Below are 27,575 nucleotides of genomic sequence, written 5' to 3' on the forward strand. Positions count from 1 at the left end.
TTCCACCCGCTGGCCGAGCCCGCCTCGGCGTTCCGTCAATCAGAAGACGTATCCTGCACCACGTGACAGAGGCGCGGCGTCTCGCGGGTGACGCGCTTCATGCGACCGCGCCCGGCCCAATGGGAGGCCGCCCCCGCTGCCGTCGCGCACGCGCGCGGGGAGCGGCGCGTCCTCCGCGTGCGCGCGTGCTGCCGGCGGCGTCATGTCGTGGCTCTTCGGGCTCAACCGCGGCGCGACCCCCGCGGGCGGCGGGGACGCGGCGCCGGGCGGGGCCGGACTCTCCCTCCCGCCAGTCCCGGGCGGCGGCGGCGGCAGCGGCGGCGCGGCGGGGGGCGGCGGTACGGGGGACCGCCAACAGCCCAAGGACAAATGGAGCAACTTCGACCCCACGGGCCTGGAGCGGGCGGCCAAGGCGGCGCGGGAGCTGGACGCGTCCCGTGCGTGAGGGGCCGGGGCCCGGGCGGGGGGTCGGTGCCTCGCGTCCTGTCAGGTCCCGCCTTGTGCGGAGCGTGTGTGCCCGCCGTGCCGGGCCGGGTTGGGTCGGGGCAGCCTCGGGCTCTCGCAGTGCTCGCCCGAGGCAGCTGCTCCTTGCCAGGGACCCGGCGGCCTGTAGGGCCCCGAGGTCGGCCCTCCGGGTCATTGGCTTCCTCTGAGCGCCTCCCGCGGGGCCTGCGAAGGAGAGGAAGGTCCTGGAGCACCTTGTCAGCAGGGCGAACCTGTTGACTTCACATGTGTGAAGCGTGTGAGGAGATTTCCGAAGGAGGGCTGAACGTACGGCTTCAGAGCCATGCACTAGACAGTCTCAGCGCCAGGTTGGATTGAATAGACTGAGCGTTTTCTTACTTGAGAAAAGACCTTTGCACTGCTGATAACCTCTTCCCACTGTCCCTTTCAGGCCATGCGAAAGATGCCCTTAGTCTTGCCCAGATGCAAGAGCAGACCTTGCAGCTGGAACAGCAAACGAAACTTAAGGTATGTTGAACAGCCAGCCTGGCTCGGGCAACTGCCAGGTTTGTGGGGGCTGTAGGTCAAAGTCTCATTTTCTAGACATCTGCAGAGGGTACTATGTTTTTTTGTTGTTGTTGTGCTTCAGCAAATCATAGGTTTTTGCCTCTAAAAACAAATAATTCTGGAAGGTGAAGTGCAAGCTGATTTGGTCTATTCTTGGATGTATTTTATGGCTTTGTTTAAAACTTGCATGTCCTGAGTGGTTTTGTAAATGCTGGAATATCACCACCATTTTTAAGGAATGACAAGGGGTTTCTGCAGTGAACTGTAAAATAAACTGTAAAGTTTTCTGGTTATATTTTAGCTTTCTTGTGTCATTGGTCAGCTTTGCAGGGTATCGCTTTGGTTATAGATGGATGGATTTCTTGCACATAATTATCACTAGTATTTTTCTATAGGATGACATACTGAGCTTGTTTGTGATGGTTATCTCTTTATCTTAATAGGAGTATGAAGCTGCCATAGAACAACTGAAGAATGAGCAAATACGGGTACAAGCAGAAGAGAGACGAAAAACACTCAGTGAAGAAACTAAACAACATCAAGCAGTAAGGGAATGAGGGGGAAGCCAAGTGGTGGGAGACCTTGTTTGTGTCCTTTATGGAAAAGGCAACAATGCGTTAGTTGCCCCTTTTAGGGGTGGGGGAAAGGGGGTCATGGGCAGCGATAGATATGAGGCAGTTCACAGACTGAGCCCGTCTTCTACCCTGGCTTTGTAATGTTGAACTTGATTTATAGTTACATGCAGCTTGGTCGTATTGAACTTTTGTTACCAAATTCTTGAACATCCAAAGGGACCGGTAGGAGCAGTTGTTCTTATTGTGTGCTCTTTGAAAGTTTCCTAAAGGAACCTTCAGGGAAGTGCTGTTGAACATGCCAAGATACACTTTTTTGTGTCTAACAGCTGATGGCATTAAAAGGTTGAAGACTACTGGCTTATCAAGTATATGTGTTAGCCTGGACAATGAAATATCTCTTAAGTTATTTGGATTTCAGTCTTAAGTAGGCTGCAACCCGGTTTCTTCCAAGTTTGATCTTTTAGATAGGGAAGAAATACCCAAAGAGGAGAAGTGATGCAAATCTGAGAGTTACCGGAGGCTGCGTTGTGAGCAATGTTGGTGCCTTCTGGTATATTTTAGCATGAGTTACTGAAGTAGCAATAATACTGAAATCAGGGAAACACGAGCTAGCTTTTATGCTAATAGCTCACATATGGTGACATTTTACTTTGAGAGCACAGGTAATCAGGGGATTGATCAATTCTAATTGATAATCTGTCTTGGGTAGAGCACAGGAAATCAGGGGATTGATCAATTCTAACTGATAATCTGTCTTGGGTAGACAGCTAAAACTGCTTACTTGGCACATGTTGCTTTTTATCCTGTCAGAGTTTGGACTTTGAACGGGGCTGGCTCAGGAAGCAGGCTTCGCAGTCCGCTCCGTTCATGAGTTAGCTCTTGAACTCTTGCAGTTCACAGGGCATCATTTGAAGTCAAAGCAAAGTTGATCATGATTTACTTTGAAGTGCCATGCTGTACAGTTGTTGAGGAGATAACTTGCAAGCTGTTCTGCTGTCTGTGTATTTGGAATAGAGAAGAATATCATCCCTTGTACAGAGTCCTCCTTGCTGATGGATACAGACCCTCAGAACGCTTTCAGTGGAGTGTAGATGACATGGGTTTATTTGCCAGTTGCAGTGGAAAATCAGTGAGACAACTTAATGAAGAACAAGAAAATTAATCAGAAACATAGCTCATCTGACAGGTAGCATATCTTGACAGTTCTATTGCTTGCAATCACCAGTCCAGGTAATGTGTTTTAGAACATGAAAATCATGCTTTTCCTAGTAAAGTAAGTCTCCTTTTCTGGTCCAAAGAACACTTGATCTTTGCTTTTATATCTGTGATACCTTAAAATGAAGTCAGACTATATAGATTTCTCAGCATAGAGGAGTTTTTGGTGCTGGCTGAAGATATTTTGCCCCAAACTTTGCCCTGTTCATATTCAAACCCGGGATTATTTTCTGTTTTGTTTTTGGTTTGGTTTTTTTTTCCAAACCTCATTGCCCTCAGGACTAGGGTCTTGCTCTTAAATGCCTAATCTTTATATTCTGAATGCTCTTTTTTTTTTTTTTTTTTTTTTTTGAAGCGAGCCCAATACCAGGACAAATTGGCAAGGCAACGCTATGATGAACAGATGCGACAGCAGGTATGATAGCTTCCTTCTTTAACCCACCTGGGAACTGTGTAGTAGCTTTCTTAGGTCAAAGTGGTGATCTGGAACTGTGCGCTATCCTGCTGGCCAGGTGGCTGATGCTAGCCACGGTTGCTCTCATCTGTACTATTTGCTTGGCATCAACAGTGCTGGCCAGGCAAATCAAACGTCAGGAATTAGGACAAAGCAGCTAGGAGCGTGGGATTAAGAGTACGAATCTGGGAGATGGGGAGAGGAAGAATGCACTTCAACCTAAGTACGAGCTTCTTGAAGACATTTGTAGTGCTTAAGCTTACACAAATGCCTACTTGACAGAGTCCTTACAACTTTAATGCATCTTCTGTTGTCGTGTCTGCCTGCAGCAACTTGTTAATGAAGAGAATCTGAGGAAGCAGGAAGAATCTGTACAGAAGCAGGAAGCCATGAGGCGTGGTAAGCTAGTAATTTTTCTTTAGCTAGCAACAGAATGGGTAGGCAGATGAGTTATCTGTACTGACCTTTGACTCCTTGTCCGTATTGGTTGATGCTCCCATTAGACGGATGTGTTAATGTCATATGGGCAAGTAGTGGGTGAATCCTAGTAGTACTTCAACTACCAATTGCTTCCAAGGTTAGTTTCAGACGTGGCTGTACTCCTAAACATCTGCCGTGTGGTACTTGGATTTCCCAGTGAACTGTCAGCATCTCCTGAAATTCCAATTTTTATACTGGGACAATCTAAAATAGAACCAGTTTTGAGGAGGGAAGAGAAACAAAATAGCTCCTGGGAGGAACGGTTGAATCTGTGTCACCTAGTCTCTGTTCACTGTTTCCTGTAGAAAATAAAAGCTCAGTAATGACGTTTTAGTCTGAATCTTGCTTAGTTTCTTTCTGTTGTGGAATTACCAGAATCAGTGGGACCCCACTAGGGCCCGAGTCTTAGAAATGTAAGGCGATTTGTGTATGACCAAGAGATTGGACAGCTGGTTTGCTCTGCGCACAGAGGTGGACTGCTATCTTGTCTGCTCCTTGCTACCATCTAGTGTGCTCTCAGTGTTTGCCAGTATCTTTGAGGGAAGTAGTGTAGCAACCGTGTAAGAAAGCTCAATGGTGAAACCCTGTAGGAGAGGGTGATTTTATTCTTGTGGTATGCACCTACTCACAGGCACCAAGGTGTGAATGTCAAGGTAGCCTGTCCAGCATTCAGGTATCAAGATGAGTATCAATTATCAAATAGCTGGGTGGTCCAGTCCGGATTTCTTGCAGTGACACAGAAGATAGAGGGTGCTGGCTATGAAGTCCTCATCTCATCTCCTGGGTTGTTCTTAGGTTTCTCATTCATCCTCCATTCATGTCAGTCTTAGTGTGTCTGTCACAATTCTGTGTGTCTGAAGTAAGAGAGCTTCCAAAATCCTGTTTGGGACAGCATTTTACAGGCAACTCAGTTTTGCTTCTCTTCCTTACAAGCAGTGTATGTTATACTGTGTGTAGTTACCTGCCCGGGGTTGACCTTCATTGTCTGTAGTGCGTCACACTTCCTCTCTGAAATGATGTTGATGAGCAGCAGCAGTGCCTAGCACTGTGGTTTTTTCCCTCCCAGTTGCTGTATCCTTTATTGTCTAGCTCATCTCTGACTAAAGTTTGCCCTGATCAATTTTTCTGGTAATGAACTTCCAGAACTGAGGGATGATTATTGTCTTGCACTGTGCCATCTGGAGAAGGCCACCTATTTGGTATGTGATCTCTCTGAGCAGAGAGGGTGAATTCCTTGGCTGTTTTCTGTAATATTGTACCGGTTGGCTGCCTTTTGGGGGAGGGTGGGAGGGTATTAAGATCTCGAAGTCTGCTGCTATGCAACCACACACAGCTGTTGTGATGCCAGGATGAAGCAATGCATCTCTTTCACTTGCCTGCTACCTGGGATTAAGCCAGCCCAAAAGATAGTCCTCTTCTCTCCTTTTTTTCCAAAGCTACTGTAGAGCGAGAGATGGAGCTGCGGCATAAGAATGAAATGCTGCGTGTTGAGGCAGAAGCGAGAGCCCGTGCCAAGGCTGAGCGGGAGAACGCAGACATCATTCGGGAGCAGATCCGCTTAAAAGCTGCTGAACATCGCCAAACAGTGTTAGAGTCCCTCAAGTATGTGCAAGCCAGGAGAAGGGCATGGGTTGCCTTGCTGCTTTTGCAGATTTCTCTTATGTAGGACGCCTTGCTGTTTATTCCTCTAAGCAGTCTCAAAAGTTAGTTCGTACACTCTTGTACTCTGAACAATAGAAATTGTATTAAAGAGAACCCTCTCTTTCACTTGTCTTGCTACATCGTGATCTGAATGTGAACCAAAGAGACTACTTATAGATTTGTGAATTTTATATAATTTTTCTAACAGATTGCTTCAAGCCTTCCTCACTAAGATTGAGATTCAGTTACTCTGAAAACTCTCTGAGTTCTTTCAGTTTCTGAACAGATGCCATAAAGGTATAAAATAGTCTATCTCCAAATTACATTTAGATTTGTAATGTGTTAATTTTAAGTCCTTTGAGATTTTTGAATAAAAAACCCCTTTAGAACTAAATACCTTTTATTACCGTTCAGCACCAATAATGTATTAAAGAAAGTGATATCATCTTAATGCCAAATGCTTTTCTGGATTTAATCCCAGATCAGGTGTAGACATCAGATGATTATAAATGTATTTGCCATGCTTGTTCATGTTTCAGTTCCCAGGTGAGCCCTCAGTTAGCTTTGACTGGTTCTGAAGAAGATCATTATAGAGTATAAAGTTGTCTTGTAAGTTGTTTCAATTCAGTCTTTGATACCCCTTTCTCTTCTGCTTGCTTTGCTGTTTGCGTACCATAGGACAGCTGGGATGCTCTTCGGGGAAGGATTCCGTGCTTTTGTAACAGACTGGGATAAAGTTACAGCCACGGTAAGACTGTGACATGTATTGATAACTTCCAGAAAAGTCTGTCTGTAAACATCTGGTAAACTAACTCCTTGCTCTGATACGTTTATAAACTGCAAACCATGGTGGGAATTTGCTGCTCTCTGCAGTCCTCGTTTAAGGAGATACTGTGCTTCAGATTTTCATTCAAATTAATTCTTGTCTTCTCTGTGTAGATAATTCATTTCTCATTGGTCACATAAGAGTCTGGCTTTGATCAAAAGTGTGTAATTGTCTCGTCTTTAGAGGCACCATCACCTTTACAAACGTGTTGCCTGAAAGTTTGCCAGCTATTAAAAGTAATAGATGCAGTTTCCATGAAAAAAGTAGATGAATCTTTTTCACAGATTATTTTGTGGGTTTTTTCCCCGAATGTTCTAGAATTTGCTGTCTCTTGTGTATGTAGGGGAGTAGGGGTTTTATCTAATAGCCAATTAGAGATAACTGCAGATTTTTTCTTTGATATCTTGAATACAATTTTTGTTTGACTGGGGTCTGAGCTGACAAGTTTTCATTCAGCTTTGTAATGATTGATGTTCATTGTATTTTCATGATGCATGAACGTCTATAAATGTTTATAGGTGAACAGAGCATTAGGAAATGTTTAATCCCGCTGTTACAGGACTTCTTTGCCAGTGGTGGGTTTTGGGAACAAAAATCTAATCCCCATTTCCCCCCACCTGCAATGTCTTTTCTATGTTTGCAGTTAACCTACAAACTAGAAATGTCTTTTTAGGATATTAGGGAAAGTATATTGGACATGTGTGATAGTTGATCTGGTGGACACAGGAGGGGTTTGTTCCCTATAAACCAGTGATCTCAAAATTTTTTTGATTGTTTACCCCTTACAGAAAAAAATTTCTGAGAACACTTTCCCACAAAATAGTAAGAGATGCATCGTGAAAGTTTAGTTTGTTTTGTGTTTAAATTATAATGTTAAGGTACATGATTTTAAGGCCACAGAGGAATCCTTCAGTATTCCTGTTTCGCATGCATTCTGTTTCTGAGCTGCAATTTCTTCCCACCAAGTTAGCTGCCAAGAACTTGCCTGCTATTCTCATCCTGCGTGAATAGCAGGCTGTCAGCGCTCCGTGATCAGAGAATCTGAGGGTACAATTTTCATCTATAAAGGAGCACTCCTAGTCTCTGGAACTTCCAGACCTTGCAGGACATGATCTAAAACTCACTCTGCTGCTTATCTCACAACTTTAAATCTAATTTTGATGTAGCCTAGAGAGTACTTGGAGAACTGTTGTGTGTGCTAAATAAATTGATTAAAAGCCAGCATCTTCTTGCAGGACAAAAGAGCGTGGCAGTGGCTTTTTATGGACATAGAGTTGTTTCTCAGTGTACTACTTAGAACAAAACATTACAGTGAAAATATATTTTTAGTAGCATGGCTTGTTAAAATGGACATTTTGCTTTAAGTCAGTCACCACCATCTGCTCCACCCTCCGGTTTTATACACACAGGCTGATACAAAAGGTACTTTGAGTGCACTGGGGAGAACAAGACACGCTTTTAGTGGATCCTTTTGTAATCTGTAGGCTGTACCTGGAATGCCTGCAGTATTCAGAGCCTTTTGCAGATTAGTGCTTGGTGCTTTTAGCTGCATGTTATCTTGACCCAGATACCAGTTTCCTGCATTATGGTCGTTTTTGCTTCTGACAAGCTCTTGTCTTGTGAATTTGGGACGTTTAGTTTGAAAAAAAAAATCGTGTATTTTTGGAAACAAGATAACACAGCTGGAAGTCATATATTCTGTTGCTTTGAAAAATGACTATAAGGTAAGAATTAGCCAGTTATTTTAGGGTTCCTCTAATTTAGACCTGGATTTTCAGCTCTTCCTGCCTACTGTAAGGGCTGCTCTTTTCCTACCTCTTCCCATCCATGCAACCCAAAGGTTCTGTTCAAAGTTTTTTGGGTTTATTGATTTTTTTTTTTTTAGTGGAATTATCTTTGCTTATCAGTCAGATTGATTCCTTTGCTAGATACTTCATGATAAACAGATAGGCGCTGTAATCAGACTGATTTGTGGAGCTGGCATAGTAATTGGGTTCTTCTGTGAATGTGAGTCAAGTAGTTTTCCTGTTCTGATACATAGCTGTCAGTCTAAAAGCTGTATTTCTCTGTATCTTGTAACATGAACATCAGTGAAGTCCAAAAGTCTGAAAAGCTTATCTCTGCCTGGATGGATCTGAGGTATCAGCCTGTAACTTTGCTTAGTACTGAATGCTGCTAAAGCAGGTGATGTAAGAGTGCGTGAGATCGTTTGTCATGGTGCCTTGTTTTTAGAAGGAGGCTGCTAAAAAGGTGGAGTCTCTTTTGTGTTCTAAAATCCCTGTAAACTGACATGGATCAGGTGTGGAGGTTGTCATATTCTTTGCATCTTAAAACTTGCAGTTCTGAACCATTCGTGTTTCCATCTAAAGCAAAGGTGATGTCACACATTTAAGCAGAGAGAAACTGAACAGATGGTGTCTCATGGTTTATTGAACGATGCCATCCTTGTTGTCCTTGAGGCTTTTGACCTTGTTCTATACTTGCAGTAAAAGTCTGCTTGCTTTAAAAGCAATTGCTGCAGCTTGCTCTGATATGAATTATTGGCATCTAGCTGTAAGCTGAACACAACTGATTACTTGTACTCAGAACTGTGTGGAACAGTTGGCCTCTTCCCAGACACCTCAGTTTAAAAGTAACATCCCTCGTTCTCTTGTATTTTCAGGTGAATAGAACTTTTGGTAAATCAACTGACTTGTTTGCATATGTACAAACAGATGGAACTGGAGGCTTACGTTTGTGCACCTTAAGTAAAGTTTTATAAAAAATTTATAAAAGTTATCAGTGCTATCAGTTTCTGAGAATTAAGGAAACAGTCCTATACGTACTAAAGATTTCTGTAAAGTCTTGCCTTCAAATCCTGTCCTGAAATGTTATTCTTAGCAACCTCCTGGAGTGTCTTTAGCATTGTCAGCACAGCTCCTTGTCTATTCTGACAGCTAGCTATGGTGGAAGAAGCTGCCTGTGGGGCTCTTGATTTTGTATGAGCCAATGTAGTACTGAACCAAGCAGTAGCTATAAACCACAGAGAAGTCTGGAGTCTTTCTGCTTCACTGGCAAACTGATGGGAATGTCTTGTGTTCTGCAGTTTCTGAAAGAACAGTCTAATGCAGTGATAGTAATTCCCGTGGTGGTTTTGCCTCTGAAGCTCCTCTTGAGTACCTGTTTTCCTGTTGTGTTGGGTCTGGCATGACTGTTCACTTTCAGCAGGTGTACCCTGACTAATCCTTTTTGTTCCCTGTTGTGTACTGCCTTGGTGGCAGTCACAATTCAGATTTTTTGTCTTGGCATCTTTAATTCAGCATACATTTTCTTGTGTGGTGAGGCGTAGTCTGGCAGACAGCACCTGGTTGATATGGGCTTATTCTTAACTGTCTGCACAGAATACCTGAAAAAAAAATCCCCAAACCACACCACTTTCCCAATGTGCTGTTGTTCATAACGCTGGAAGCTAAAGCTTCAGCATTATGGGAGATACTGTTTTTCTCTTAGGATGCTTATACCTTCAGTTTGTAGCAAAGCCTGGTAGATATTTGTCTTAAAACATACTCTACTTAGATAAAGGTCTGAAAAGCCACGTGCTTTTTGAGCAGAGAGTACATACTTCTGGATACGTGACATATACGCATTACTTTTGCTTCCTCTGCGTTTCACACTGCAAGATGCAAGAGCACTAAATGGCCCATGGATAGGGAGCATGAGAGCCTGACTGACTGAACAGGGATAAAGCATCTTACCAAAAATAAACCCCTGTTGGTCAGCATTTGTCCTAAATCTTAATTCCCCACTGCAGGGCATGCCACACACAATAGCATTACCTTGCCAAGTGTTTTTCCTAATCCTTCCCTCTTTCCTTTGCAGGTGGCAGGCCTAACCCTGTTGGCAGTGGGTGTTTACTCTGCCAAGAATGCCACGGCAGTAGCAGGGCGATACCTAGAAGCACGTTTGGGCAAACCTTCCCTGGTGAGAGAAACCTCGCGCATTACTGTACTGGAGGCACTGAAGCATCCTATCAAGGTAAAGTTTAGCTTTGCTTTTGTGTTGCATTCAGCCATGAGGATGCAAAACTGCTTTTGCAGCTTTTGTGTCAGGCACAAGCTTTTGCAGCTTTTGTGTCCTTGTATCTGTGAATAAATGTGCTATAAGGAGTTAGCATAGGTGGGCTGAGCTCATTGTCATTTTATATGACCTTCAGGTGAGTTGTCAAAACTGTGCTTAATTTCTACATCTCAGTAATTGAATTTGTCCTCTCTAGGTTGGTAAGCGTCTTACCAGCAAGGCTCAGGATGCCCTTGAAGGAGTTGTTCTTAGTGTGAGTACTCTATTTTGCTATCTTGGTCTGTGAAGGATGACTTTGGAATCTAAATAAGAAAGGCTGTTTCCTTACACTCACTTCAAAAGCTGTAATTCCAGTAATTCTGGAGACATGGCACCCTTGGGGCACTGAGACCGTAAATAAGCTCCTATGTTCAGTGTGACATGTATTAAGTACTCTGTTAACCTTTTTTCCTCTGTGCAAAGCAGTTGGAAGTCTTAGTTCAGTTCCTGCCCTGCTGCAGTTTTTCTCTGTAGTCAGCCTGTTTATATATAGAGTTCCACTTGTCTCATCTAATCTGGTAAAGATTACTGAACCTAGATCTTTTTGTAGGCCAAAAAGCTGAAGAAGCGTTATACACTTGCCCATCTTGTGACTGGTTCTTAACTTGCTAATTAGGGCTGCTTCTGTATATTTGCTTCTGAATTTTATTCCTGGATATTAGGCAAATTTAAGTACTTTTTGAGGCTGCTGAGAGAAAATACTCCTGCAGAAATAGCTTTCTCCCAGTATCTCTACAAATGGAGGGTAAGTATGAATGTGAATGTTTGACTTATATGAAAGAATTGATACTGCAAAGAGTTGCTTATGTTTTGGCGTATCCCTCCCAGGGCATCCAATAGGAAGTGAATATTTAGGTGTTATCAGTTCTTCTAGTACTTACTGCACTGCTTCCTGCACTGCTGCTTTTTCTTATAAAAGAATTGTAGCCAAGTGGATGGAACCTTGAGTAAATCCTGACATAGAAGGGGAGATGACCCTGGTCTGAAGTAATAAGCAGCAAAGTTAGAGCTTAAAAGCTTGAGATTGTAGGAGTGCTGCCTACTTGCTGGTGCTGATCTATGAAGCTGATAGATGCAAGTCCCTTGGTACTTTCTGTTCCTTAAGTTTAACCCTTTTCTTGCAGCCACAGTTAGAAGCACGTGTGAGAGACATTGCTATAGCAACAAGAAATACAAAAAAGAACAAAAGCCTGTACAGGAATATTCTTATGTACGGTCCCCCTGGCACTGGAAAGACGCTCTTTGCCAAGGTAAAACCCTGCCAAGATTCTGACAACCTGCATGTTGCAGGGTGCTCAGAAAACTTCATGGCCTAAGCACTCTCTGTAGTCTGAAATCTATTGCTGTAGTATCACATAAACTTTGTGTTCTTGTGTCTCTGTTGGGAAGGCAGGAAAGGACACCCAGCCTGCTTCGACTCTAAATTAGTACAATGACTTGGATTCTAGTGCTAAGCGTAGGCAGCAGAGCCCTTCCATCTGGAAAAGGCACTTGACAACTGTGACTTGTGAAATTGCAACACCGGCCTGCTGTCTCATTTCCACCTCTCTTAATTTTATGTACTTGTCTAAATAGGGTCTTTCCTGCTGTCGCTTACTAATCCCAGAGCAAAAAAGAGATAGGTGTGGCTTCACTGTGCGTATGCGCTACCAGGGTGGTTTTTGCATGGATTTGAGTCAGGATTTGACCCTAGCAAAAAATCATAGAGGTTATTTTTTGGTTTTACTTGCAGACTTAAGGGAGATATTTCCAGCATGCCCAGGAGCTTCAGCAAAACCCTTTGCTTACTAGTCACCAGACCAATAAATTGTGGCAGGCTTTAAAGCACAAAGGGAAAATTCTGTTATTTTGTCTGAATGCTCATTGGGTTCACTGACTATTTAATTCCAGGCTTTTAATTTTTTTGTAAATGAATAAAATTTGATTTGAGTTGTATTACTTAAGCATCTAGTAGAGAATAGAATCTTGTTCTGCTGCACAGAAGTAAGTTATAAACTGGACCGTGACAAAAACAGTGGAAGAAATAAACAATACACAAGTTAAAGACGAAGGTCTAAGCACCCTCGGCAGTGCCTTCTAGCGTTAAAATTTTGTGCATGCCATAAGACTAATCTTCCATCTTTCGCTCCCATTCAGATCAGTTGCTAAAAGCTGCCCCATAGTGACTAAAGAAGTATTTTCTAAGAGCATATGTACTCTCTACAACTAATCATGCTGATAGGACTAAACTACTTTTATTTCCCTCCTCATCTTCTGTGGACTTGTAATGAAAGAGAGTGCTTAACTCACTACTTTTTGCTTCCTTCCAGAAATTAGCTGTGCATTCAGGCATGGATTATGCCATCATGACAGGTGGCGATGTTGCCCCCATGGGGCGGGAAGGAGTTACTGCCATGCATAAACTCTTCGACTGGGCAAACACCAGTAGGAGAGGGTAAGTAGAGGTTCCTCTGAATCCTGAATTTGGTTTCTTACTTAAAGAAACACGCTGCAACGACGTAGTTCAGGCCCCTAATCTGTTACTTATTGAATGATACTTTTGCACAGATGAGGTAACACTGACGAGGCATAGCATCTCTTAAAGTTTTCCTAGAATGGGTGAAATCTTGCTGCTTGGTAATATTTGAAAGGCTGAAAGCTTTTGCTCTTCTGCTCCCTCAAACCCTTCTTGTTTACTTCAGATTTTCCAGCTCAGTCATAGCTTGACTCTTTGCTGATCTCACCAGGCAGGTGGAGAGAGATTGCCCACTTGAAGGCTGGGACATGTCTTTCAGTGATCAGTTTTTTGACAGTAGTTAGAAGACTCAGCAGAGGTGCAACCAGGTGTTTACACTCTCTAGATATTATTCCCTGTTGCAATTGTTCAGATTTTAGACTATGATAGTGTTTGGATCTGGCATCTTGTTTACTTTTGCGTCTCTAGTAGTAGTAGTAGTGAAATACAAGAAATAAGAGGCTAAAGGCATTGACGTTAGCTAGGTGTAAAAGTCACAAACTGCTGTGCTTTTTCAGTCATCTTTAAAAGCAAACTTTTCTCTGCAGAAGAGCATTCCTGTTGAGGCTAGATCTTGACTCCCTGATTTTGTATGAGAGTATGTAGTTAATTTGTTCTTACTCATGTAGATGGATTTCTTGCAGTCCAGAGGTAGCTAAGAAGTTGCTTTTCCAGCCAGGATATTAAAATTCAATAGAGAACTTGCAGTGGGTGTCAGTTTGGGTTTTTGGTGCTGTTTTGATTGCAGATCTTCTGTAAATGTGGCTAACCAGTGATTTATGTGTTCTGATTGCTTTAGATGGACATTGTCTGCAGTGTCTGTTTTAATCCTTGTTGCATTCATCATCTAAATGTTTCTATTTCCTCTTTAAAACCAAAACAAAAAAACAACAAACGAAAAACCCACCAAAAGCTTGCAGAGTAAATGTCCTGAGGATTTAAACTCTTTAGCTCCTCAGGATAGGAGAACCTTATAGAGGGAAAGGCGTAAGAATTTAAGTGAGCTTAGAAAAGGAAGTTGGAAGAGATATGAGGATACTCAACTGGATGAAGACTGCTGGATGCTTCCACTAAAGAATTCTTTCACAGCGCTGCCTGGGTCTGAGTTTATTCTCTGTCCTGATCAAAAACTTCTGTGCGTTTGAACTTCATACACTTCAGATAGCCATCTTATGAAAATTGTGATCAAAGCTTATATGTCTCCATATAGATTATATTCTAACCTCCAGTAACGTTCAGGTATTTAAGCAGATTTTATTCTGGATATCCAACAATATTAGCTGTTAGTACTGTGTTGCCTTTATTAGTTGAAAGCTGTTGTGATAGAAGACACTTCTCTGCGGAGACTGTAGCTGAGAATATTTTCAGAAAAACTGGAGTTGAGTAAAAGATGTTAATAGGCCCTGAAATCCCTTGAAAGAAAGCTGGGTTTGAAGCTAGGCAAGAAGGTAATACAAGCTGTGACAGCTTTATGAGCAACTTGGTTCTGTTATTGATAAACATCTTTATATGCTCTGTCTCTGGGGAAGAGCACTACCCTTGGGTTATAAGTGAATTTATTTTTGTGAATTATTCATTGACTTTATTAATTCACTTCTCCACAGGTAGGAAAACCATTACATTATTGCTAGTGTGGTTTGGAAAGGAAAAACCCAACAAAATAGCAAAGCAAGGTGCAGGGGAGTACTCTGGTTTCAGGTCTTCGGAATAGTATAAGGCATAAAAATGGCAGGAAGATGCTATTGTCATCAAGATTCTTGTATGCTTGCTTTCCTGTCTTGTACCCTTGCACATATTTCTCTAAGTAGGAGGGAATGCTAAAATAAGCACTCTCGCAAATACTTGGGGAGCCAGGTCCAAATTTCAAACATCTACTCCAACTTGGCAATAACATACCAGCACTGCTATGTACAAGCCCATTGCCAAACCATGCCCATGAAAAGTCCCATCTATATTTAAAAATCTGGAGAAGGTTAAGGTCGCGTGCCCTAGAATTGCTTCTGTTCAGTCTGCTTCTGAACAGCAAGAAACAAAACTCCAGAGGCCTGGAGTCAAATTTATGGCCTGAGGTATCTTAAGCCAATGCCTTTTGCCTAACTGTTGGGATGGGCCAAGTGCACGCGGTGGAAATGTTGCCGTAGCTTAGCTGAGAATTGAATTTGCTTGTGTAATCCTTCGAGCTTACACCTGGCCACAGTTATGGGTGCCTGGTAGTGGGACAGGAGAATCCTCAAGCCATTTGAGCCTCACTTACCTGTCTCCTATTACTGTGTAGTGCTTTCCTTTTACAGCCTCTTGCTATTTGTGGACGAAGCGGATGCATTTCTGCGGAAGAGGGCAACAGTAAGTACTTTCTGTATGTCTGTTATCTGTGTGTGCTGCAGTTAGTCAGCCAACAGCCTTCTTGTTTAACCTGATTAGATAGCTTCAACAGGCAAAAGATTAAAACTGGCAGGTGCCTTACCACTTGCCTAATTAAGTGATGCAGAGACAAGAAATTAGTGTCTTGCAGCTGAATGAATGAGCATCTCAAGACTGACTTGAGAATTCCTCCCTGCAGAAGATGGGTGACGTCATCTTTTTGGAGGTTTTGCAGGTGACTGGGCAGTAGGAAAGAAAGAGGCATATCTTGAAAACAAGATAAGATTGTTCACGCTGCAGAGCTGGTACCCTGCAGGGTTTGGTTTTGTCCCAACAGATATTTATCTTGGGAGGTTTTCATATCAGAACTGCTTTTCCCTACGTTAACAAAGCTACACTAGCATCTTCCCCTGTACAAATGATTTACATTTTCAAAGTAAGTCAACATATTGTACATTGAATCTGGATGTGCTATTTGAACCCAAATGGTCTATTTGAAAGAGCTATCCCCAGAAGATTACTTTGAATGTGTAAGTGAAATCTTTGCTATGGCTTATTTAAGTATTTTATTGGACTTCCCAACTCAAATAGTGTTCAGCAGGGCGAACCACCTGGGCCATTGGTTAGGGCCTTGGGTTTGAAATCAAGAGAATCACTGAATGACTGTGGGTAAATATTTAATCCCTCTCCTGGAAGCTTTTAATTTGTAACCTTTTTTCTGGGTATATAAATTGATCCTTTTTTCAAAGGATTACAGTGCTTTGGATTCTGCTGTAATGCAAATACTTGACAATAACAGAACTCATTTTGTCAATAATGCTGCTTAAAGCTGTGACCTGTCTTAGGTCCCCAAGCAGTTGATCTTCCTTTGGATTTCATCTTTGCAGGAGAAAATCAGTGAAGATCTCAGAGCAACTTTAAATGCATTCCTGCACAGAACAGGGCAGCACAGCAACAAGTAAGTATCCAGTTTCAGCCCTTACAGCAGTTGAAGGTCTGTAAAGGGTCTGTGGTGTGCAAATCAAAGTTAGAAACGCGTGATCTGTGCTACGATGGACTTGGAAAAAATCTACATAGAATATCCCTTTTTCAGTTTATATACTGAATGTAGCTTGCTCCTCCTTTATCTTTTCCTGGGACCTGGAAATTAGAACTCAGAAGGCCTGTACACAGGGTAGAGATCAGTGCTTGTAAAAAGGGTGTTTGTTTGGCCCACACTAGCAGCTGTGCAAAAGGGCTCTTGAACTGCCTTTCAGGACAACATTTCCCCTCCATATGGTATGTGGTGGTGAGCAGTTCCCTTTCATATGTCATCAGTACTGTGTGTGGCTCCCTTCCAGCACTGCAGGGAAATTCTTTCCTGAAACAGGGGTGGTATTTGAACATCTTGATTGTCTTAATGAGTACATTCTTTTTCTTGATCAGTTACTGTTGTTTAAACAAGAACGGTATTTGGCCCATGAAAATCAATATCACAAAAGAGAATGCAGGTTGATAGCGCCTGCATGTTTCATAATCTCTTCAAAAATGCTTCAGCTGGTGCCTGTTTGAGCTGCTGTTCCTCTCCAGTGCTTCGGTGGCCTCTTTCCATGCTGTGCATATGTGTACAGTGGGGGTGGATTTGAAACTTTGAGGCAGATGAGTTTAAATCTGACCCCATTTCTTTTGCATAAGCTGTCTGCTCAGTATGTCTGTGTGCAACGTTGCACATAAACGTAGGAATCCCAGAGCTGTTTCCTTCATGGCTGCTAATAGATTTGCTAAACAGGGCTGACTTGACAGAAGTATGCACGGGTGTGAATTTCATTGCCAATCCATCCATGCTCACTGTGTCACATGAATGTTCACTTACTGCAGAGCACTGCTTAGTTTAACAAGAGCCATTTCCTGGCTCTCATAATAGAGGTGACCTTTCCTCGACCTTTTTCAAATAATCTTTGATTTGATTTTTTTTTGTATGCGTGAACTTTACTTGCTTGTTGAACTTCACTTTCAAGGTGAAAATTGTAGATACTCCAGGCTCCTAGGTGATCACTAGAAATGTATTTTGCCTTGTGCCTGCAAAGATGATAAAGATGTTTAGGTAGAACTGCAGAACTTTTAAGAATAATAGTTTGTATGTTTTAGCTTTAAATAGTTCCCTCTTTTTCTTGGAAATGGTCCTTCTCTGACTTGTAATGACTAATTGCTGTGGATCTAGCCAAGTTATGGTTTTGAGGAGATTTATAATTGCACTGCAAGCCAGTGACTGGCAGGGGGTGGTAAGGAGACGGTTCTTTCCCCTGATGTTAAATTGCCTTAGCAGAGCTCTGGGTGTGCTTGTGTGGCAGTGGGTGCTATGCCTCCACTCAAAACACTTTGCTGTCATTTTGTCAGATGTTGATTTCAACCCTAATTTAAACTGTGAGCCATTCTAGGAGACTGAACATGTCCTTGTGATTCATGCGCTGCTTTTTACTTCTGAACAGCCTTATTGCTGCTTTGGGCAGTGAGGAGTCCTGTATCCATGAATGGGATAAGTCTAATAGTGCGTGTAAATCTAGCTGTTTTGGTGAGACCCTGAGGAGTACTGTTACTTTACCAGTGAATTGTCACCAACATAACTAAGTATTAAGTACTGTGAATTGCTGGCTTAAACTTCCCAAAGAACTTTCTGCATCTTATTGCTGGATAGCTGACTGTGCCTGCATCTCTTGCTCATTTGTACTGTTTTCACAATAGAAATGAGCAAGGCCTGAATAGCAGGTTGTGTGTCAATCCTTTATCCAAGCTGTGTTTCTGCAGGGGTTTGAGGGAATTTCTTGTTGGTAGAAAAGGAACGGTTTCATGCCTGTGTGGTTCTTGGGTTGGCGAAGTTATCTTCAGAAACGACAGCAAAGAACACAGCCCCCTGTAGACTCGGATTTAAATAGCCTGCAAGAATGTCAATATTCCAATAGCTGTGGTTAAAAGCCCATTTCAAATTATAATGCACTATTAAGCTGGTAACATCAATTAAAGCAGAATTGGCATGAGGAAGAAGCGTCATTCATTACAAATCAAAAGAAAGGGCTTTTGGCTTCAAAATGCGGGAGGAGAGAGCAGGACCTGGAAGCTGGCACATCTATACCATGGAGCAAAGCTCAGTAAAACAAACCACTTTTGTTTTATGGTACTGATTGTGAATGCCCCTTTCTGCACACATTAGACTTGGTAGCAGGAATGTGTTGTCAGACTTGCCTGAAAGAAGTAAGTCAACTTTTATCAGCTGCTGAAGGATGAGCTTCCCACACACAGACCCAGCAGTGGTACGCTCCCCTTATTCCTTGGCCAGGATGAGTCCATTCACTGCTCTGCACCTCGCTGAGCTGGCTGAGGTTTCAGTAATGCTGTTGGCTTTCAGTTTGGCAGCCATCCATACCTTCAGAGCAGGACTAAGGCAGCCCCTCATGGTTCTAGGGTGCTGTGCAGTTAGCAGCTTGAAGTCAGTTCCCAAACTGGGATTTAAACTGGAGATACATATGTGCCAGAAAACATCTCTCTGTGTTGTCCAGCCTTGTTCCAAGGTTTCAGATTTAGAGGTCTCTGGGAGGCTGCACTCTTGCTAAATGTTTGTGATATTCCTAACTTGAGGGAGATTGTAGGTGAAGTGATAAATGAGGCTTCTATGGCAAGGACAGACTGGGGAAGGCTGATGTTGGAAGGCTAAGTACCGAGTTAAACGTATTTCAGTTCTAAGTAGCTTAAACAGCACTGCATTTTAGTATGTCCCTTGAGATGCTATTTCTAAGGAATCTTCAGACATGTCAGGTGATGAAATGTCTTTGATACTGACCATGACAGTTCCCAATGTTCAGACTGGTTCATTGATTTTTATTGTTGTGGGTTTTTCAGTCTTTCCTCTCTTGTTTCATACTTGCAGGTTTATGCTTGTTTTAGCAAGCAACCAGCCTGAGCAATTTGATTGGGCTATCAATGACCGAATAGATGAAATGGTGAACTTTGATCTGCCCCAGCTAGAAGAACGGGAGCGTCTTGTGAGAATGTATTTTGATAGACATGTCTTGAAGCCAGCCACAGAGGGTAAACAGTGAGTATCTGTGCAGAACTCTCCCACCCTATAGGATTCTCTTTCTTTTTTTTTTGTCTTTTCTTCATCTCCTTTTCTGTGTATTCTGTTATACTATCTATAAAACCACTTTAAACAAGTAGTGCAGAGAAGAGTTGGAGAGATGCCTCTTGCTATCCTGTTATAGGGTGAGGTGCCATCCTAGAATTTCATGCCGTGCTTTGTTGTGCCCTTAAAATTTAGACCACCAGTTGCTGCACTGGAGTCAATAATGCAAGTAGGAACGCTGTTGGAACTCCTCATGTCCAAGCACTTGTCTTTGCTTGACCTAAGAGAGACAAATCAGACCAAGTGACTCATTTCCTTGTGTGCTGTGCAGTCTTGCACTTTTTTGGTCTTAATCCAGGTACACACGTTTCTTTGTGCCACAAAATCGGGCTTTCTGGGCCCAGGAGAACAACTTCTGTACTTAGGCTGGATCTTTCTACAGAGATTGATCCGATCTGATCTTTGATTTCACTGTAAGTGTTGCTCTTTACAAAGCCTACCTCTGACTCCCTCACCCTCCTGTCATGTGACTAATATATGTCCTGACCTGTAAACTAATCCTTGTTCTTTTGCTTTTCAGGCGTTTGAAGCTGGCCCAGTTTGACTATGGGAAAAAGTGCTCCGAGATTGCCAGGTTGACAGAGGGCATGTCTGGCCGAGAGATCTCTCAGCTTGCTGTGGCATGGCAGGTAGGTAGGGCTTTTATCACTAGGCTTCTTGGTTCATTTTCCCTTTCTGGAAGGCTTGAGTGTTTGATGGTGGACTCTCAGATCTTGTCTCACTTTGGAAGTTTGATTATGTCCGTATGGTAGTACGGTAGCTCTAGGGTGGGTGTCCGAATGTCGGTATAATTCCTCATCTCATAAATAGGAACAGTTTTTATAATCACTAATGGGAAATCCCTGACTGAATTCAAGTAAAGTGATTTAAGAATGGGTTTGGGCAAATCATGCTGGCCATAACTGATGTTCCAGCCCAAGAAGCTCAGCAGAGGAGTTGCCTAATGTTGTGGCCCATAGGTATGTTAGTTTTCCAGCTAACTGGAAAATGGAGCTGAAAAGACTTCTATATGCATGGTACCTATATAGAAATAAGAAATGCAGTCACTTTGAGTGCAATTGTTCACATGATCAACAACCTTAAGCATTCTTTTTTTTTTTATCAGGCTTTCACCCTGCTTTGTCACAGCTGCCAGTTTCTTACTGGATTGTGTATTTTTATAAACTAACTCACTAATATCAATTTGAGGAATACGCTCCAAATTGTATGTCATGTAACTTACTAATGTCAGCTTCCTTTTGGGTGTAGTAAAAAACCCTATTTTATTATTTATTTAGTTAGTTTAGCAGTTCACAAATGTTTTATAAAGTTTGTCCATTTCGTTCCTCCTACTACTGTTTGTCCATCCTTTAAGGTACAGAAAGTATTTATCCTTTCTAATACATTAACTGCAGTAGTCATGAGCTGAGGTCCAAAGCAGCCATTTGAGTGCTGTTAGTCCCTATTTTATTGTTTGTATGTTAGCATACAGCTGGATAACTTCATGTATGATTCAAACATATTTCAAAATGTGTGCTGTCATCTGAAAATGTATATAAAGCTTTATTTTTAATTCATTTCTGTTCTCTAACTGCCTGAAAACATACCAGATCAGTATTGTTACCAGCACAGTCGAGAAGCTTAGCAAGGTGCTTGACAAGTACTTGAGAGTTGGAGAGAGGTAGTGCATCATGATGGCTTTTAGGTGGACTGCCATGGTGTCCAATTAGTATGTGTTCAGACGCCATTCTGGTGAGCTGACAGCTCGAAGGAAAGACCAGACTCTGGGGCCATTCTGCCTTTTGCAGTAGATTGTGGCTTTACTTTTTCCAAGTACAACTATGCTTTTTGTGGGCTTCTGACTTTGAAACCCAGGATAAAGACCTAGGGTGTTTGTCTTAAACTGAGTGATGGTGATGTGGGAAAGAAAGCAGACCACTAAATGTCACAGAATTTCTTTATTTCTCTTCATTTAGAAGAGAACCCCCTTACCCGTGTATGTGAAAGGCTTGGCTGCCAGGCATTTCCTGTAATAAAAAATTGTGATAAATGATCGTTGCTTTTTATCAGCTTTGCTTTTTATCACCCCTGATTTCCTAGCTTGTCATTACTCCCTGGGAATGACCTCAGCTTTTATCATTTATCCTTTAAGTGATCTTGAAGGAAAGGAAGGGTGGAGGTGACTAATTCCTTAGTGTTGTTGCCCTAGTCACTTTTTAAAATGTACCTCATAGCGCCAGAACTATTGCACTTAAGTAGCTGTGGTTAAAAGCCTCTCTGTAAGCAGGTGTTTTAAGTGCTCTTAACCAAAGTTGATCTCTGGAATGGTTATCAGTATTTTGGGGCCTGGGTCGGTGCTAACAGGTAGCTCATTATAGGTAGCTTTGTAGCTGATACAATGCTCTCTTCTATCAGGGAAGGATTAAGGCTGCAGTTTGACAAGTGTTTCTGGCAGTGTTAGTCCTGCCTCGTATTCCAGCCTTTCTGCTATCCTTTCCATTGTGCTGGTTCACCTCTTTGTGTGGCTGTACTATGAACTGGGTCAGGGAGCTGATCAGAACTAAAAATAGCTGGGCGAGACAAGTTAGCTGCATAGCTGCGCTGTTGTCCTGGCACATCTGAGGGTGTGGATCGGGTTAGGTAGGGACTACGTGAACCAACATAACTGGCTCAAGAAAATGTTTTTCAGACTTTCCTCAGCTGAATGCAACAGCTGTAAGGTGGTTATATACTACAATAGGACTGTTAACTCTTAAACTGTTGGTCTTTTAAACTCCTGTATCACTAATTTTTGATTCAAGATGCTGCATGCCAAAGATGGCTGATGTGGAAAATAACCTGATGCAAGCAGCACCTTATGAACGCACACTGAATTTTAATCAGTTTTCAAAGCTGGTACATAATGCTACAATTTTGTCCACCTTGGATGTGGGGAGCTATAAGGAAGCTACAAAAGGGCTTAACTTGAGCGCTTAGGGAGCCTCTTCCGTGACTCTAAGGTGATCATCTGGACTTCCCACTCAGTTCCCTACTTGCAGTTGCTTTTTTTTCCCCCCTCTCTCCACCCAAAGCATTATGTCAAGTTAACAACACAGGCAGGAAGAATTTGAGATGATGTACAAGTTGAGAAGATGAAAGGCAGGAAGAGCCAAAAAAGGGAAAAACAAGGTATCGCTCTTAACAGTTCTGTTTCTGATCTTAGTAACACCTCAGGGAGCTGGTAAACAGCAGATGTCATGAGCCTAGTGCTCTTTAGAAGTCCTCAAAGCAGACTTTAAACAACTATGTCTCGAGACATTTAAGCTTCCAACATTTTTCTAGATAGGCTCATCACAACAGCTGCTGAAATGCACTATGCCTAAGGTCTTTGTTTAATAAATAAATTCAATTGACCTATTCTGGGGAAGATTACAGCACAGAGCCCTCGTGAAAACTGCTGGTTGTGAATGCTGGAGAAAGAGCTGGATGGGCGCGTTTTGTTTGCCTTTTGTTCTCAGCTATTTTGCATTGTGTCCTGATATGACTTGGAGCTAATCCTCCAAGTGTAGGCTTAATTGCAACGTGCCTGTCACTTAATTCACCTCAGCTTTGTATATATTTTTTTTCTTAATTAGTTTATTCCTCCAACAGTCATTTGCAGCGTTGCTGTCTGCATGCATTATACCTCTGTAGACGTGTCTTAGAACAAAACCTCAACCAGTGTCTGGACAACAGAGATGAATGTACAGAGACCAGAATGGCAGGCTTAATCTATAGTGTCTGTCCTACTCCCTCAAGCTGAGTGCAGCCTTGTTGCTTGCAATTCTAGTCCTAACCTCTATGTGATGAAACCTAATCAAATCATCCATGGAGCACAGGTAGTGCTAGGAAAGGCAGTGAGGAATCTGCATTGCTGCTACTGCTTCCATTCCGGAATCTGCGGAAGTGCTGGAGGAAATAGGCAGGGAGCACAGGAACATATGGACTTGATGGAGTTTTGAGATGCTGGGATCCTTATCAGCTCTTCCTAGCTTGCCTGGGGTCATCTCTCATGTCCAGAACTGAACCCAAGATGGTTTGGGGAAAAGTGAAGTTCTGAAGTAGCAGTAGGAGAAAACAATATAGCTGTCTGCTCTTACCCAGAGTGACCTAGAACAGCAGCATGTGGCCCCTCTGCTGTCCCGGGGCCTCGCAGCCATTTCCCATGAAGATGCTTTTGGAGTGTTCTGTCAATATTGCTTTTAACAAAAACATCTCAGTTAAACTCGAAGCCTGAGCAGTAGCTGCAGCTTTCATAGGCTTGATTCTGCTATAAGCTGGGTTTGAAATTGATTGGCTGTCATTTACGTCAAGTTGTAGTTCGCTGTTGTTTCAGCCTGGCTCAGTTTGTCCTGAATTTACCAAACAGAAAAAATAAGATGCAGAAAAGCAGAGGGTATAACCTCTAGCAATGGGAAAAATATTGCTGTCTGGCACAGTTAATAGCCTGCATGCTAGAAATCCATTTTAATCTCTTCTGCAGAAGACTGAGAATTCCCTTTTGTTCTTGTGCTTTTCCATTCCCCATATCTAATCCTTTATGAATATAGCATGGATTAGATGCATTTACACACTTAAAAATTCCCTTCAGATCTGTTTATAGTAATGTGCAGACTTTCTTGTTCTGCACCCTGTAAACCCATTGATATGCTTTAGATAAAATGGCAAAAAAGCAACCTTTCACTATTCCAAGCCATAATCTCTGGAAAATTGTCTTGGCAACGCTTCCAAGAGAATTCCTGGGAGTTTTATGTCCCAGTGTTAACGACAGAGGTGAGCTTCCTGTCATTTCCTTGCCTTTTGTACTACTGACATGAATGCCTTTTTGCTCCCTGAACCTTGTTTATATTTAAAAAATTAAAAGAAATCAAAAAACATCTGCCTGACCAAGTTATGGGAAGCATTTAATGCTTCTGTAGTGGTCTGAGCTGAAGGACATTATAAGTAAATGAGGGGGGGAGGGTGTGTGCACACTTGTGTGTTTTGGGGGGGGGGTTTCGAGCAGGTTTTTTTTATTATAAATGTGATTCAAAGGATGCCGATTAGTTTGCCCAAGTTAAAATAAAGCATGGTTCTTAGCTGAAATGAAACATTAGGTCATCTAGGCTGGACTTGTCATCTGTGCTCCATCCCTCTACTTCCCCCCCAAATACTTTATTTTCAGATTATATCATTACTGGATTTGACTTATAAAACATGAATAGTCGCAGTGGAGAAAATGGGTTAAAATTTATCCATGCAGAAGGCAGAGGTATGAATATAAATGAAGCGCAGTACCATTTTTGTGTGTGTGCAAGCTACTCCCAGAAGGGACAGCTGCTTCTCCCATTTGCTTTCTTGACAGCTAGGGCCTGAGGCTTTCTATAAATAGAAAGTCATTGAGAAAATCAACAGAGCGTGAACTGCACAGCTTTGCAGGAGTTTCCACAGTTGAATTTATGGTCTATGCAGAGGAAGGGAAGACATCCTCTCTGTTCTGTGGAAGCATATAACATACATTCCAGGAAAGCACTTACTCCATTTTAAAACACCAAATCCTCCCGGCTGGAGGGCTGCATTGACAAAAGGGTGCCGGCTTCTTTTAGCTTTAAGTGCCCAGTCATGTCCTGGGGGAAAAAAAAAAATAAAAAAAAATAAAAAGGGGGTGGGTGGGTTATGGGGATGAGTCAGAGAGGATGCTTCAACTGAACAGAACCTTTCCCCCATGCCCCTCTGACAGTGGTGAGGGAAGACAGGGCATGTTGTCATACATGTTGTATAAACATTTGTGGCAGCAGGCAGGTTCTGGAAACAGCGCTCTTCTGGTGTTTGTGGGAAGTAACTGCCTTGTTGTGTTCAGGTTGCCTCCTGCTCTGTTCTTGAATACAGAGTGCCTTTATGCAAGTGAATTCTCTATTTGCAAACCTATTTCTCTGCACTCCTTGCCTGTGGCCAGTGTTTGCTCCTAACTTGAAGTATGAGCATTAGCCTAACTTGTCACTTCTGCCTTAAGGACGGATTACAGAGGTTTTGCACAGGGAAGGATCTGTTTTGATGTTTCTTGCAGTAAAAGCCAGCGCCTGCCAGCTCTGTGGTTACATGTGATTTGTGCAGTGAGACCTCTAACCAGTTCCCAAAAAAGAACTACCAAGTAAGGGGCTGGAAAGCAGACTAGAGGAGGCTGAAAACCAACTTGGGTCGCCTTTTGATCATTTCTTGAAATAACTATTCCTCCTGCAGCGAGGTAGCAGTAATCTAATAGGCAGGTATAACCCGCTGTACTGGGCTAGTCAGCACTGTGGTGATACTAAGAGTGCAACAGCTTACTCTGGGGTTTGTCTTCTCTCCCGTCCACATCACTGGACAGTGGGTGCATAAAATGGTCACACTAAATTCTTTTTGTGGTGCTTTTGCAGTAAATGTCGTTGCTTGGTATACTTGATGTTTTGCACTGTTAATGATATATGGAGCCTGTATGTAACACCTTAGAAGCACACTTCAACCTATCATGAAAGCCAGAGTTTATATTCCTAACCGTGATCCTGGGGAACGCCCTGAAGGCAGAAGGATCCTTATGTGACAATCCATGATGTGATAGCTCTGTGGAAGGAGAGAGATGTGGACAGAAGTTCGAGGCTATTTGGGGCAGGCAGCATGGATGTGAGAAGCTGGAGGGGGTCCCGCCCTGAGGGTCCCTGTCAAACTCCCTCGCTGGCATAGCTGTACAAGGAACCACAGTACAGGAGCACTTGCATAGGGAGTAACCAGATTTAGAACTCTCTAGCTCGGAGTTGCTTTGTTACCTTGGAGATGGGTGCAGCTAACGGCATAAGCATCCTTCCCTTCCTTGGAGGCTATGGCTGCTTGTGTTGTCATCTGCAAAATGTCCATCAGTGGAGTCCTAGCTGTCCCGCAGCTTTGGACAAAAGTGACAATCCTTTTGCTGCAGCTGAAGGGAAATGGCACACAGTCCTGTTTCCCCTAAGCTGCCGCTGGAAATCTTCTGGGCTGTTTGGCAAGGATGTCAGTAGTTTTCGAACCTTTCCGCAAGGATCTATGATCAAATTTGTACTGCCTCTTGAAGTAGCAACAGGGCCAAGTGTTAATTTACCAAACAGAATTGAAGAGACAGGAGTTGGGGTATGAATGGAGGGGGAGAAAAGGGAAGGTCCCACAGGCAGATGAGTATGGGGTGGGAGCTGCCACAGCACAGAAGTGATGCAGGGGAGATTCCTAGCAGAAAGCACGAGGAAAGCAAGATTAGCGCATGTCAGATATCATTGTAGAGGTGCCATATTGCCCATGTTCACCTAGCACTGATGTTAGTTCTGCTGTGTAAGTGTTTAAAACATTTTGTGTTGTCTTGGATGGAGTAATTCAATCACCATGTGCACCTATTACTCTTTACCTTATTGGCTTCATACGTGCAGCACTTTTAAAGCAGGGGAGGAAATGTAAACAAGCCAAGTATGCCTGCAGCCTAACCATACTGGCTATGTTCAGCATTATGAACCTGCAGCCTTGGCTCTTCCAAATGCTAAGATCTTGCCTCCCAGGAAATCCAGAGGCAGGTAGGCAGAGGTGCTTGTTAGTAGCTCAGAGACAGAGACTTCTGTGTAGCTGTGAATGTTTCTCTGTGCTTGGGCAGTTGATGTATTTCAGTCCCTGGTACGGCTGCATCAAGGAAAACCTTTCCGATGGCGATATGCCAGATGGCTCTGGGTACCACCACTGACTTAGAACAAGACTGGATGTTGTGCTAGGTAGCGTGGGGGCAAACCTGCATGGAGAAAAAAACAAAAGAGAGGGACCAGCCTCAGATCTTCACTGATCCTGGGAATTGCCATCACTAACTTATGTCTCTTCTGCCTTTGCCTCTCCAGGCTGCAGCTTACGCATCAGAGGACGGTGTCCTTACGGAGGCCATGATCGATGCCCGGGTAGCTGATGCTGTGCAGCAACATAAACAGAAGATGGAGTGGCTGAAAACAGAGGGTGCTGAAGCAAGCAAAGGGGCTGGCAGAAACCCGCTCCTGCCTTTCCCCAAAGGAACGCCAGTGTGAGAAGTCTGCAGGCTTCAGACCAGCATGTGTGGGGAAGTGGGCAGGGTAGAACGCTGGGAGGGTCTTTTGGGCAATGTTTGGTGGAATCATGTGTTGAGAGAAATGTGTTCATTGGTGCAAGGGAGGGGGTACTGCCTCAGTCTGCCTTTGATTTCAAGTTTTTAGAGTGCACCAGAAAAAAATGGTTCAAGGCAGAAGCAACTGTATTAAAGGACCCCCTTGCTGAAA

The 27,575-nt window shown here is 42.9% G+C and overlaps 1 protein-coding gene across 1 annotated transcript; it reads left to right on the forward strand.

The window, feature by feature from the left end:
• The first annotated feature begins 122 nt into the window (after positions 1–122).
• ATAD3A (ATPase family AAA domain containing 3A) lies at positions 123–27,575 on the forward strand. Its single transcript, XM_054849874.1, has 16 exons — positions 123–437; positions 896–972; positions 1,455–1,556; positions 3,157–3,216; positions 3,585–3,654; positions 5,172–5,337; positions 6,055–6,124; positions 10,061–10,216; positions 10,455–10,511; positions 11,422–11,547; positions 12,607–12,731; positions 15,083–15,134; positions 16,040–16,110; positions 19,054–19,221; positions 19,829–19,937; positions 27,168–27,575. Exons 1-16 carry the CDS (start codon positions 203–205, stop codon positions 27,345–27,347), a joined length of 1,824 nt encoding a protein of 607 aa, XP_054705849.1. The 5' UTR covers positions 123–202; the 3' UTR covers positions 27,348–27,575.

The sequence above is a fragment of the Grus americana genome, chromosome 21 (genome assembly GCF_028858705.1).
Source record: "Grus americana isolate bGruAme1 chromosome 21, bGruAme1.mat, whole genome shotgun sequence".
In the NCBI taxonomy this organism is placed as follows: domain Eukaryota; kingdom Metazoa; phylum Chordata; class Aves; order Gruiformes; family Gruidae; genus Grus; species Grus americana.